This window comes from Microcaecilia unicolor, chromosome 11, assembly GCF_901765095.1.
Source record: "Microcaecilia unicolor chromosome 11, aMicUni1.1, whole genome shotgun sequence".
Classification (NCBI taxonomy): Eukaryota; Metazoa; Chordata; class Amphibia; order Gymnophiona; family Siphonopidae; genus Microcaecilia; species Microcaecilia unicolor.
In genome coordinates, this window is record NC_044041.1 from 99,399,141 (window position 1) to 99,413,519 (window position 14,379).

The window sequence follows — 14,379 nt, forward strand, 5'->3', positions numbered from 1 at the left end:
GGAGGTTGGCACTAAACCCATACCACATACCCCATGATTGCTTCCCCCCCCCCCCACCCACCCCCAGTTGATGAATGGTAAACTTTGCCGAATTGGAGAATTAAAAATATATTTATTTATTTATTGGAATTTATTAACAAGTTTTATTGAAGAGATTCACCCAAGGTGGTATACAGCAGGTACAGTTTAACATAAATCTTACAATTTTGTTAACAGTATGACAATAGTAAAATGATCAAACATAAGCATAAATATAATAAGGTAAGCTTGGAAACAGCAAATTGAAACCTTATAATAGGACTAACATGAAACAGTATCAGAAATATATACATGTAGCTTCTTTCAGAGAAAACCACTTTTAAAAATTCAAAAGAGAGTTAAAGAAAAAGCAATCCATGTTCCTACATAAAGTTGTTAAATTGCAAGAGGATTGTGAAAAATTACAAGAGGACCTTACAAGACTCGGAGACTGGCAGGCTCATTTTTGAAAGAGAAGGACACCCATCTTTCGACACAAATCGGAAGATGGGTGTCCTTCTCCCAGGGTCATCCAAATCAGTATAATCGAAAGCTGATTTTGGATGTCCCCAACTGCTTTCTGTCGCAGGGACGGCCAAAGTTCAAGGGGGCATATCGTAGGCGTACCGAAGGGCGTGCCTGACACATGGAAAAAAAGGGCGTCCCTAACAAGCACTTGGCCGACTTTACCTGGTCGTGTTTTTCTTACGACCAAGGCATAAAAAGGTGCCCAAACTGACCAGATGACCACCGGAGAGAATCGGGGATGACCTCCCCTTACTCCCCCAGTGGTAACTAACCCCCTCCCACCCTCAAAAAATATCTTTCAAAATATTTTTTGCCAGCCTCAGATGTCATACTCAGGTCCGTGACAGCAGTATGCAAGTCCCTGGAGCAGTTTTAGTGGGTGCAGTGCACTTCAGGCAGGCGGACCCAGACCCATCCCCCCCTACCTGTTACATTTGTGGAGGAAACAGCAAGCTCTCCAAAGCCCACCAGAAACCCACTGTACCCACATCTAGGTGCCCCCCTTCACCTATAAGGCCTATGGTAGTGGTGTACAGTTGTGGATAGTAGGTTTTGGGGGGGGAGGGTTGGGGGGCTCAGCACACAAGGTAAGGGAGCTATGTTCCTGGGAGCAACTTATGAAGTTCACTGCAGTGCCCCCTAGGGTGCCCGGTTGGTGTCCTGGCATGTGAGGGGGACTGGTGCACTACAAATGCTGGCTCCTCACACAACCAAAGGGCTTGCATTTGGTCATTTCTGAGATGGGCGTCCTTGGTTTCCATTATCGCCGAAAAATCAGAAATGACCATGTCTAGGGACGACCATCTCTAAGGACGACCAAAATTTCAAGATTTGGCCATCCCCGACCATATTATCGAAACAAAATATGGACATCCATCTTTTTCGATAATACGGTACAGAGAAAGGCGACGGACAACTTCCCTATGAGGAAAGGCTAAAGCGGCTAGGGCTCTTCAACTTCGAGAAAAGATGGGTGAGGGGAGATGTGATAGAGGTCTATAAAATAATGAGTGGAATGGAACCTGTATACGTGAGTCGATTATTTACTCTTTCCAAACATATTAGGACTAGGGGGCACGCAATGAAGCTACAAAGTAGTATAAAACAAATTGGAGAAACTTTTTCTTCACTCAACGTGTAATTAAACTCTGGAATTCGTTGCCAGAGAATGTAGTAAAAGCAGTTAGCAGGGTTTAAAAAAGGTTTCAATGGCTTCCTAAAGGAAAAGTCCATAGACCATTATTAAAATGGACTTGGAGAGAATTCACTGCTTATTTGTAGGATAAGCAGCATGAAATGTATTGTACTTTTTGGGGATCTTGCCAGGTACTTGTGACCTGGATTGGCCACTGTTGGAAACAGGATGCTGGGCTTGATGGACCTTTGGTCTGTCCCAGTATGGCAATACTTAAGTACATATATTCCCAGGGGAAAGGCATATCTAGCAAGTGCTCTCTGTTTCCTGCCTCCCTTGTAATATAACCAAGCCCTCTTAACTTCCTGCAGTTTGAACCTGCCTTTGAAAACCACTGCTGCCTTCCTGCTTCCATTTCTATTGTGGTCTCTGGTGGTTGGCAGAGGTGATGCCGGGCCGTTGGATGTTTCCCTGCCAAGAACATACAACTGAATAAGTTATTAGGATCTGGTCTATGAAGATTTTCCTCCTATTCTGTGCTGATGGGAGAAGGGGGAGGGAGAAGGAACTTATGATCACAAGGAGGTTCCCTGTTTTTATTTTTTCTATTTGTTGAATTCCTCTGCTGTCTTGCTGATTTAGGGCTGGATGGATGCCTCGTCTGAAAAGAAGGATCTATCACCCCCCCCCCCCCACCTGTTCTTCCCCAGAGTTTGAGCTGTGAGCCCCATGGGTACCATCAGACAGGAAAGCTGAGCCCAAGTCTTATATGCTGTTGTAATTCAGCCAAACCAGCTGGCTTTAGCCCTTGGCTTTAATAGAGATATAATAAGAGAACTGCACAAAGTACATTTTGGAATACTTAAGTAAATTGTACTGAAGAGACAATCTGCTGTAAAAAGTCTACAGAAACCAATAATGTTTACAATGGAAGAAAATGAAGAAATGATGTCATTCTTGTTTGTTATTTTGAATGTATGCATAAATATTGAAAAAAATTCTTGTCTGGTTGACTTATTTTAAAATCTATTTGCAAATACAGTGCAATCCGCTTAAGTGCAAGGGTCTGGGTCCAAAGAAATCATGCAGTTAACCGGAGCGTGCACTTAACCGTTGTGACCCAAAGAAGCTTGGCATCTGATAAACATACGTATAGTACTGTTTATTATATGTACGGTATACAATCTCCGATAACTGATGTTAGGCTTACTTGAAGTAATCAGTCATAGTCCTCTGTACACTCTTGGGTCTGTGAGTTCCATGGACTACCCTGCTTATTTTCGAAAGAGTAGGGCGGCCATCTTCCGACACAAATCGGGAGATGGCTGCCCTTCTCCCAATGCCGGCCATATCGGCATAATCGAAAGCCGATTTTGGCCGGCCTCAACTGCTTTCCATCATGGGGACGGCAAAAGTTCAAGGGGGTATGTCGGCAGGGTAGCAAAGGCGGGACGGGGGCGTGGTTAAGAGATAGCTGCCCTCGGCCGATAATAAAAAGAAGGGTGGCCCTGACGAGCATTTGGCTGACTTTACTTGGTCCATTTTTTTTCACGACCAAGCATCAAACAGGTGCTCGAACTGACAAGATGACCACTGGAGGGAATCGGGGATGACCTCCCCTGACTTCTCCGGTGGTCACTAACCACCTCCCACCCCCCAAAAAAACAACTTCAAAAACCTTTGTCTTTTTTTTTTTAGAATATGTCCTTTGCTATGCTTCCGTCCCTGCAACTGCAGTTGAAGAAGTCCTTCTCTGTGAGGGCATCCAGAATGTTTCTGTGAGAAGGACAGCCATGCCTTTCCTATGCCTCTGACACCCTTTTTATTTATTTGGATTACAAGTAGCAGCAGTGGGATTTGAACCAGCCACCTCTAGATTGCAAGACCAGTGCTTTAACCACTAGGCCACTCTGTTGAAATTTGGCCATCCCTGTGGGGGGAGGCAGTATGCACGTCAGTGGGGGGGGGGGGGGGGGGGAGGTATGTGTGTGTCTGTGGACGTCCTTCTTTCAAATATTTTGGATGTCCTCAACTGCTCCACACAGGGATGGCTAAATTTCAAGGGAGTGGCATAGCATGGAGGAGTGACCTACTGGTTAGACCACTGCTCTTGCAATCTTAGAGGTGGCCAGTTCAAATCCCACTGCTACTACTTGTGATCTAAAATCCAAATAAATAAGAAGGGTATCAGAGGCATTTCAAAAGCAAGGTTGTCCTTCTCACACAATCATTTTGGACGTCCTCAACTGCTGTCGCTTCCCCTCCTTAGGAAGGAAATCTTGTGCAAATGAGCTAATAGCAAGCAGCTCATTTGCATGCAATTTCCTTCATGCATGCCATGGACGTCCTTCTTTCAAACATTTTGGATGTCCTCAACTGCCCCCCACAGGGATGGCTAAATTTCAAGGGAGTGACCTAGCATGGAGGAGTGGCCTACTGGTTAGAGCACTGCTCTTGCAATCTTAGAGTGGCCAGTTCAAATCCCACTGCTGCTACTTGTGATCCAAAATCCAAATAAATAAGAAGGGTATCAGAGGCATAGCAAAAGCAAGGCTGTTCTTCTCACACAAACATTTTGGACGTCCTCAACTGCTGTCGCTTCCCCTCCTTAGGAAGGAAATCGTGTGCAAATGAGCTAATAGCAAGCAGCTCATTTGCATGCAATTTCCTTCATGCATGCCCATTCCTTTCCAGATCGGTAAGGGAAGGGATTTTACATCCAGTTAGTGGGACCAGTGCACTACAAATGCTGGCTCCTCCCACGACCAAATGCCTTGGATTTGGCCAGTTTTGAGATGGCCGGCCTTGGTTTCCATTATTGGCGAAAACCGATGCCGGCTATCTCAAACCCGGCAATCTCAACCAGGCCATCTTTTTCGAAAATATGGTTGGCTCCACCCATTTGCAGAGCTGGCCCCATTCGATTATGCCCCTCTACGTCTGCCAGACGGTAAAAACTATCATAGCGCTGGCATCTAGTGGCCTCCAGATAGGAGACTCTCCAGCGCTCTTGCAAAAGTGACAGGAGGTCAAATTTGGGCCAGCCCCCGGAGAAGCCACTAGGCCACCAGGGTCCTTCAAGGTAGGACTGCAGGCAGTGGCAGGCAACCAGGCAGCCTACCCCTGTACTTGCCTAACTCAAGTTAGGTGGCTAGGGTAACAATCTATAACTGCTTGAAAAGGTAAACATTCTGGGGGCTGGTTAGGTCATGGGATCAACTTAGCCATGTAATGCCAAAAATTTCAGCCTATACAGGTTTGACTCAGAATAGTGTGTTTTCTATCATGTCTCCTAGCTATTGGAATAAATTACCAGAGGAAATACATTTTTGCCCTGATTATATGTGGTTCTAGAAACTTGTAAAGACATGGCTATTCCGACAATCATACAAAACTATTTAAGATGTGCTGTTTGTCTCCTCTGGGGAGTGATTGGATGAATATATTTTAAGATTTTCAGGGATATTGAGGTTTACTTAGATTTGTGAGGAATTATATTATGGGATATGGGAATAGGATGAGGTATGACTTAGTGGGAGCTATCAGTATAAGGTTACATACTGGGTTGTGGGAGATTGAATTTGGGAGGGGGAAAGGATTTTATGATTGTGACTCATTTGTATGGACAGTTGTAGAAAAGATTTTATGATACAATTTTGTTGTCTAATTTACTTAATTTGAATTGCATAGAGATGAACAATTATCTAAGGGGCCTGTTTACTAAAGGATGTTAATCCCTAATCCACAGCTAGCGCATAAGAAAAGGTTTACCGCAAAATGTGTTAAAGTGTTTTGCGGTAATTTCCCTGTTTTCACGTGCTAAGCATGGATAAACAATTTTTAAAATATATTTTTCTAGAGGGGGCATGTCATGGGTGAAGAGCAGGCATTACTTCGCTATCTGGCTTGTGCATTCTGATTAGCATGTGCTATTGGAAAACACAGAGTTAACATGGGAGTATTTAGGGATCCTTTTACTAAGGTGCGCTGAAAAATGGCCTGCGCTAGTGTAGCCACGTGTTTTGGACGCATGCAGAATCATTTTTCAGTGCTCCTGTAAAAATGCTTTTTTTGGGGGGGGGGGGGGGCAAAAATGGACGTGCAGCAAAATGAAAATTGACGTGTGTCCATTTTGGGTCTGAGACCTTACTGCCAGCCATTGACTTAGTGGTAAGGACTCACGCTTTAACTGAGCAGTAATGGCCAATGCGTGTCTAAATGCTGATTACTGCCCGCACGCCAGAAAATAAAAATATTTTCTGATGCACTTATCGGACGCGTGTCAAAAATGAAATTACCGCCCGGGCCACGCAGTAGCTGGGTGGTAACTTGGAAATGGTGCACGTTGGGTTTGCGTAGATGCTTACGTGGAGTAGTAAAAGGGCCCCTTAATACCTCTTAAATGAGAGGCTGTAGGTGCTCCTGCATTAATTTGTTGCAGGTCTCGCACACTAATGGCAACATTAACACACGACCAGCATATTTAAAAATAAATAAATAAAATTAAAGAAAAAGTGCTGCGTTACATTTGGGCTTAGCACGTGGAAAAGTCTTGCCCAGATTTCAGTGCACTTTAGTGAATATACCGCTAACTAAATAGGTAAATACTCCATGGCATTCTGGAAATCTACCCCTTTAGACCCTGTGGTCTAATTCTGAATTGGTTTCTACTAAGGGAGGCTGGTTAAGGCAGTTCTGCACTATTTATTTTATATAGTTATCTGTCCAGAAGAGATAAGAGAAAGGGGGAGAGATGTGATAGAAGCATTCAAAAATCTGGCAAAATCATCAATAAAGAACAGGAATGTAGCATGTACCACTGAAGGAAAGCAAGAGGTCATGGAAGGAAAGCTCAGAGGAAATGTAAGAAAAATGTCTTTTGGAGACGGTGCCTAAAACAGTCTACTAGCAGAATCCAAGCATGTTTAGGACAGATACAGCAGGCAGTGGGAAGCATGAGGGATTGAGATGATCCAGAGATGGAATAGGATCTGCAGTGACAGAGTAGGCCTAAGTAACTGGGTAGGCAGTATGTGTCAAAAGGGCCTTATTTCCTGAGAAATGCTAGGTTGCTATGTTAAATTCTAACCAAAGATCAGTTGCCCACACTTTCTCCTTATGGGCATATTTCCCTACATGATGAGCTTCACTTCAGACTCACTGTTTGACCCAGTAAAAGTCAAGAGTTTCCGGAGCTGTTCTCTGATTAGCTCCACAGAAGGTGCGATGCGAGAGATCTGGGGAGCCTGGTAGTCAGAAGTAATAGCAAGAATGTTTTCTCCAAGTACAGTGCTATATTTATTGTGTATTGGAGCTACATTTCTCTTTGCTACATAATTTCTTACATTTTGGAGTTTTAGGTGAGTAACATTCAAGTACAATTGGTAGTCCCTGCTTACTAGGGCTTACAGTCTAAGTCATAACTGAGGCAATGCATTGTGAAGTGACTTGCCTAAGGTCACAAGGAGCATCAGTGGGAGAATCCTGGTTTCCATCATTTTCAGTCTGCTGCTCTAACCACTAGGGTACTCCTCCGCTCCTTATGAAACTCCCATTATGGAACAGATGTCAGATCTGTATATTTACAGAAACAAAAACAAGAGTGTGGCCTCCTGGGGAAACCCACAGCTGTATGTTTTGATTTATATTGCTGTTCCTCTACTGTGCGGAGTGCAAAAATACAGATCCTAGAATAAACTGTCTGGCTCTTTTGGACTAGATATGTGTACAGAGGTCAGCTGTAACTGCAAATAACCTGTTTTGAAATAATGTACATAGTTAAATTGTTTGGGGAAATATTCCATCTGCTTTTTCTTTACCTTATTTTCTTGTTTTTGTTTAGTAGAGAGAATGAAAGTACTATACCAGTAATTCCATGCTACTGTCGATTCAGCTGGGGAGCATGATAACTTCTGTGCATATTCATCAATCAAGTCCATTCTCGGGGAGGGGATGTAGTGAGATAGAGAATGGTTCTGCTTCCTACTGTACTGAAAGTGACTGTGAGCCCGATATTCAAAATGATTTAAATGTCCAGGAGAGGCTCCTGGCTGTTTAAATCACTCGCCCAGGGCTAACCAGACATTTTCAATGGCACTTAACCAGATAGTGCCACCGAAAATGCCTGGTTAGCGCTCAAGCCGAAACCAGCTATTTTGGGGGCATTCTAGGGTAGAGTCGGTACTTTACTGATTATGATAAACACATAAATAGGACCACATAAAACACAGTCCTATCTTTATGCAGTTCTTCATAGTCAGTTAAATGCCAAATATTACACTTACCTCCCTGTTTACAAAGCTGTGTAGCAAGGTGAATGAGCTGTGTTGGCATTACCACACCGGCAGCCGCTAGTGTGACTTTGTAAACAGGTGGGTTAATTAGCTATGTTTTAGCTGCCTCCCTATGCCCAGACATTCAATGCTGGAGCCCGAAAATGGCCTGGTATTGAATTTCCAGGTTTAACACCAACAGTGGTTAGCAAAACATCGATCTCTGCTGGCTGAATATCGGGCCCATTGGTTTTAAGGGTGAGGTCATTTTGAATAGGGTCAAAGTTGAGAAGTGCTAAAATAAAATCCAGGTATGGCATGGTTTTCACTACTTTCCTCTGTATTTTTACAGATATGATATTTGCATCTATAAGAACAAACCGTGTGGAACCTTAGGTAATCCTCTAAGTTAATCTTGTTTGGTTTGATGGGGGGGGGGAGGGCTGAAAGATGTTGTTATGGATGTGGTGTTCTCTCTTAATTTAGTGTGGGAGAGAGGAATGAATGGATAGCATTTCAGCATTATCATTCCCTGGTTCTCTTTCTGGACTTTGGGCATATTGGGGGTCTATTTATTTATTTATTGGGATTTATTAACTGCCTTTAAGAACAGATTCACCCATGGCGGTGCACAGTAGATACAGTTTAACATAGAAGTTACAACTTTGTTAACAGCATAACAATAGTAAAATAACCAAGATTAGACATAAATACAAAAAATGAGGTAAACGAAAACAGTAAATTGAAACCTAATAATAGACCTACCGTGAAACAGTTGAGATAATTTGATAGCTAAATTCAAGGCAAGTTCATTGTATAATTAAGCAAGAGATAAGGAACTGATCTAAGTTACAGTGTGTGTAGCCAGCTATTCATCCAGCATAGTCACTGGCTCAAGTTAGGCACTCTTAACAAAAAAATCCCTTCGCTCACTGGTAAATAAACCAATAGTCACAAAAAAATAACTAGGAGAAGAAGACATACATAAAATATAGGAGTAATGCCCTCAGATTAATACCACACCTATGTGGCGGTCATAATAAACAACCACTAATAGGATGAAATTTGCACGTCATTCATTAGGCAAGAATTCCAAGTGGAAATAGTGCAACCATGTGCATACCTTTAGTGCTAAATTGAAATAATTTTTTTCAAGACTTAAAAGCCGTAAAAGCTAAATAGCACGCTATTTCTTATAACTGTTTTGTTTTGTGTGGAACATTAGATTAGGAGCTTTAGTGCTGATCTGACTAGATTTGGAGACTTTGCAGGATGGTGCAATACTTTATACGTTTAAAAGTTCTAACAAATAATTTATGTTTAAATTTGTTTATTAATTTTCATTGAATACAAAGATACCATCTTTGATAAGATACACCAATATTGCAACATTTTTACAAAGGATAATCAAATATACTAACACTATTCCACAATTATATTAGTTTTATAGTCCACTAAGCAATATGAGAATTCAAGATAGTTTGAAAACCAATGGAAGTTGGAACTTAAACATAGTATAGACTTTAAGAAGAAATAAGCAGGAGGTTACCCTTTAATTATACAACCTTTTCTTTATATGGACTTAACCTTTATCATCTTGCGCATTAAGGAAAGTGCATAATTGTTCAGGGTCAAAGAAAATGTATCTTTTATCATTTAAAGTCAACAAACACTTGCATGGAAAACGCAGTTGAAAGTTTGCCTTAATAGCCAAAGATTCTTGTTTCATCTCAAGGAATTTCCTTCTTCTCTGTTGAGACCAACGAGAAATATCTGGGAATATTGAGACTTTACTGCCTTTAAATTCTGGATGAATATTTTTAAAATATAGCCTCAGCAGAGCTTCTTTATCTTGTAGGAATACAAATGAAACAATTAACTAACAAATAATTTAAAAATTATTTCAATTTTTTACTAAAGGTATGCACATGGTTGCACTATTTCCACTTGGAGTTCTTGCCCAATGAATGACGTGCAAATTTCATCCTATTAGTGGTTGTTTATTATGACCGCCTCATAGGTGTGGTATTAATCTGAGGGCATTACTCCTATATTTTATGTATGTCTTCTTCTCATGGTTATTTTTTGTGACTATTCAAGTTAGGCACTGGCATTTAATTTAATCCATATACTTGGCACTGAGTGTATGTGCACCAGCATGACACATTTAGTTTAGGCCTATTCAGCAGTAATATTTAGCTGCTGTCTGGAGAAGTTTTATGTATATAATATCACTGCTGACTGCATAATTTCATAGCCTGCCTTCCCTTTCTCCTTTATTATACAGGCAAGACAGGCAGTTCAAACAGATTTTTGGTCAAGTACTATCCATAATAATAATAATAATGTTCTAATTGTGTGCTTAGTAGATATTCCATCACTGTTATACTTACATCATTTTATATCTCTGTTATTTGAATTTCAGTTCTGTTAAATATGTATATTTTTATCCTGTCTTATGATAGTCTTATTATTAAGTTTCAATTTGCTGTTTTTAAGTTCTCTTCTTTCATTGTATTTATGTTTATACTTGTACATTTTACTATTGTTATACTGTTAACAAAATTGTAAGTTTGATGTTAAACTGTTCCTACTGCACACCCCCTTGGGTGAATATCTTCATAAAGGCGGTTAATAAATCCCAATAAATAAATATAAGGGTTATAAATCCATCTATGACTTAATTTGAATTTCATCCCGATACTAGATAATGGCAGATAAAAGGCCATGTTTACTAAGCCATGCTGTAGGCATGCTAACATTTTAGCGCACGCTTAAAATTAGTACACACTAAGAAGTTATCCTGCCTACAGCGTGGCTTAGTAAACAGGGCCCAAAGACTAAAATGATCCATCTAGTCTGCCTAGGAAGGAAGTTAGGGTTGTAACTGGCACCCCCTGTCTTTAGCAGGACCATTTCAAGGGTATTCGGTGCCCTAGGCAAATCTTTAGCCTTGCCCTCTCTTCCCCTTTCCCCCCAGTTATCTTTCATATTCCTAGGCATGCCCTGAGATTTTGATAATTTAACTCAACAATCATGGCTATCTGACATCACTCAATCCAAAACGCATAGATGGACATCATACTTTTAAATATTAAACTTTGTTTTGTATGTACATATAGTGCATAATAAGAGTAATTTCCCAAAGCTGTTTACCCTGGAAAATAGCTATTTATCCAGGTAAACGGATTATGTGAAAATGGAAAGAATGAACAGCAGAAACGGCCAAGGGCATAAGGATGTCACTGGAGCCACACTCTGGCTAATAGTTTATTGATGACATGACACAGCTGTATTTTTACACATGCTGAAACATGGCTGAGTCAGTTCGTCAATAAACTATTAACCAGAGTGTGGTTCCAACCATATCCTTATTCCCTTGTCCGTCTTTGCTTTTTGTTCTTTCTGCGGAACCTTTGTTCTTCTTCCCTTTTTTTAATGTGAAAATGGCCCATCCTTCTTGTGAGTAAAAGTACCAGTCAGTCAATGGTTCTTTGAGCTTTTCTGGCAGTCACAGTCTATTGTTTTGCTTTGACTGCTGCCTAGTTTGCCTAATGGTTGAGCCAGCCCTGCTTAAAAGCACAAAAGTGTTTTTCACTGCTGGTTTGAGCTGAAGCGCAGAGGGGGAGATGCACAAAGCTTACCGTACTTGCAACATTTGCTCTATACCGGTTGTAGACGGTCTAAAGCAACATTATTTAGTATCTAATGTACAAAGGGGTTCTGCATGGCTTTAACCATTTACCATAGCAGTTACCAATAATCCGATGTAAATATATTGCAACGAGCTCATCAGTATTCAAGTGATCATTCCATGCAGTGCACAGAAAGGAGCACCTACCTTTAACGTGCAAAATCTTCTGGCAGGTCAGGAGATGTCCTTGGGTGGCCAATCTCGGGCCGGGACTGTGAACAGAGAGCACCCCACAGATCTGGAGGTGGTTGATACATGTTGTTTAATGATAGTGAGAGATACAAGCTAATCCGTTCACATTTTGCAGCCTTCCTGCTTTTTAAGCATCAAAATATTTGGGTCAGAATATAGACCCAAAACAGAGGATGGTTGACAAGTACTTCCGGCTAGTAGTTGCCAGAAAAAGTTAAGGTTGGGATTCCCCAATTTGCCCTAGTGATTTCCTTCTCTCTTTCAGCCTCTGCCTCCCAATTACCCTTTCTCCCCCAGGGCACAGGCAGAAAGTGAACCCTTGGATTTGGCACAGGCAGGATCTGAACCCATCAGCAGAGCTTGCAGCAGCAATTCCTGGGCATGCCCAGAACATGGACACTTACCAAGAGACTGTTCTGTGCATGCCCTAGGCACTTTCCCTTGCAGAATTTCCGTGTATCTAATTTGCATGCGATTCCCTTTGTGCATTGGTCACTGAGTTGGTAAGTTCACCTGCGGCTGCCATATTTAACGGCGACCTTTGTGCATCAGCCCCTGAATACTTGGATTCAATCCTATTGCCCTTAAGGGATTGTTTGTTTTTTTCCCACACCTTTTTTATTTTCATCACTTCCTCCAGGTATTTTCATCACTTCCTCCAGGAGAGAATTCCAAGCTTCCAGCCTTTCTATGCAAGCTTAGTTAATGATGTTGTTTCTAAGTCTACATCCCTGCATTTTCATTTCATGTTCCCCAGTTTTATATCTTCCTTTCCTTTGGGAGGGGTTTGTTGCTTGTGCATTAATACATTTCAAATATTCAAACATCTACATCCTAATTCCCCCTGTCTCTCCTCTCCTCTATGGTTTATATACAGGGTGAAGCGAAAATAAATAATAATAAAGTAACCCCCCTAGAGTTTTTTTTTGCTGTTTTCTCAACAACTGGTTGGAATTTCTATGTGAATTTTTACAGTTTTATTTGTTGTTACTATGTTCTGAGTAGGATGAGATTATTTTTAAACATGGCGAGGTTACAGACTTTTCGTGACTACCCAGCGACTTTTATGAGTTCAAAAATGTTTGCACTGTATAACTACCCTTATTTGGAAAAAAAAAAAATGGGGTCCCAGCTTACTGTTAATGACATCACAGTGTCTGGGAAGCAACGTTGAAGGCCTATCACAAGCTCTATCCAAAGCGTCAAACAATCGCCAAAATCAAGGAAGTGCTGCAGATGATATGGAACGCTCTACCATAGGGACCGATCAATGAGGCTGTTAAGAACTTCCCAAAGTGACTGAAGGCCTCTGTTAAAACTGGAGATGGACACCTTGAGCATTCACAGTGACTGCAAAATTCTGACACATTGTTAATTGTATCATTTGAATAACATTATTTTACTGTGTTTTATCTCAAACATTTTTAACATTTAAAATCTCTAGGTAGTAACGCAAAAATGTCGGTAACATCAACATAGCTTAAGAAAATTAAATGTTGTTTAATAGTAATATGTAAGTATGATGACTAAATAAGTACATAAAATGTGGTTGCTGGGAAAATTTGCAAAAAACTCTAGGGGGTTGCTTTTTTTTGTCTCACCTTGTATATTTATATCCTCAAGTTTCAGATTGTATGTCTCTTGGTGTAGATTTCACACCATTTTGTTTTCTTTTCTCTGGGATACCTCTAGCCTTCTTATCCTTGCTGAGATATGGCCGCCAAACAGTATTCCAAGTGAGGTCTCACTAATGACATGTAGAGGGAAGTCATCACCTCCTTTTTTCTGCTGGTTATGCCTAGAATCTCCCTGGCTTTGACCATTGCCTTAATCAGTTTTTCATTATCTCAAAATCATCAGACGCTGTCATTCCAAGGTCTATCTCCTGGTACATGCACATCAAGCTTCATTAGATTTTTTCTCAAGTTTTCTACAGCTTCAAGGGTGTTTACCCTATTGCAGATAGGTAGTTGATGGAATTAAAAAATGATGTTTGACACCATTGAGTTTCTTGATACCCTATATCATGACTGAAATGACATGTAGTGCCATCTGGTCAGCAAATGTAATTGGGTATGGTTAAACCTCTTACTCCTTCAGTTTTACAAAATGGTACTCCTCCAAATTGATATGTCCAAAATAGCCTGTGGTTGATGGTCCTCTCTAGAGCTGACCCATGAGAGCAATCAGGCACTGAGTAACCACAGCTGTTCTGACAGGCCTGGCTCCAGTGGGAGGAATGTGTGAGCGTGAGAGGAGCTGCAGCATTAATGAAGACATTGGCCTTGCCACAGCTTTCACCATAGCCCATGAAATTGGCCACACGTAAGTGTCATTTTGTTTATTTCTCTGGAATTCCCCAAATCTCCAGGCTAAGTTTACCACTTGGCTTCATGTTTTCTAGGTGGACCGAACCCTGTTCTGGTTTAGCCTGCCTTTCCCCCTCTATTCTATTGCTTCTATGAATATGTCCTGAATACCTTTAGAGATTGAAACAAGTCCAGAGGTAAAGTGGGGAAAAGCCAAGCATGCAGTATGGA

The 14,379-nt window shown here is 41.2% G+C and overlaps 1 protein-coding gene across 2 annotated transcripts in view; it reads left to right on the forward strand.

Moving 5' to 3' along the window:
* Positions 1 to 14,379, forward strand: part of ADAMTS10 (ADAM metallopeptidase with thrombospondin type 1 motif 10) — a 208,783-nt gene that overhangs the window by 78,462 nt on the left and 115,942 nt on the right. For both annotated transcript variants that reach the window (XM_030217418.1, XM_030217419.1), the window contains 2 exons: positions 8,306 to 8,349; positions 14,059 to 14,164. In XM_030217418.1, coding sequence (XP_030073278.1) covers positions 8,306 to 8,349; positions 14,059 to 14,164 — 150 coding nt within the window. The remainder of the gene's footprint in view (positions 1 to 8,305; positions 8,350 to 14,058; positions 14,165 to 14,379) is intronic.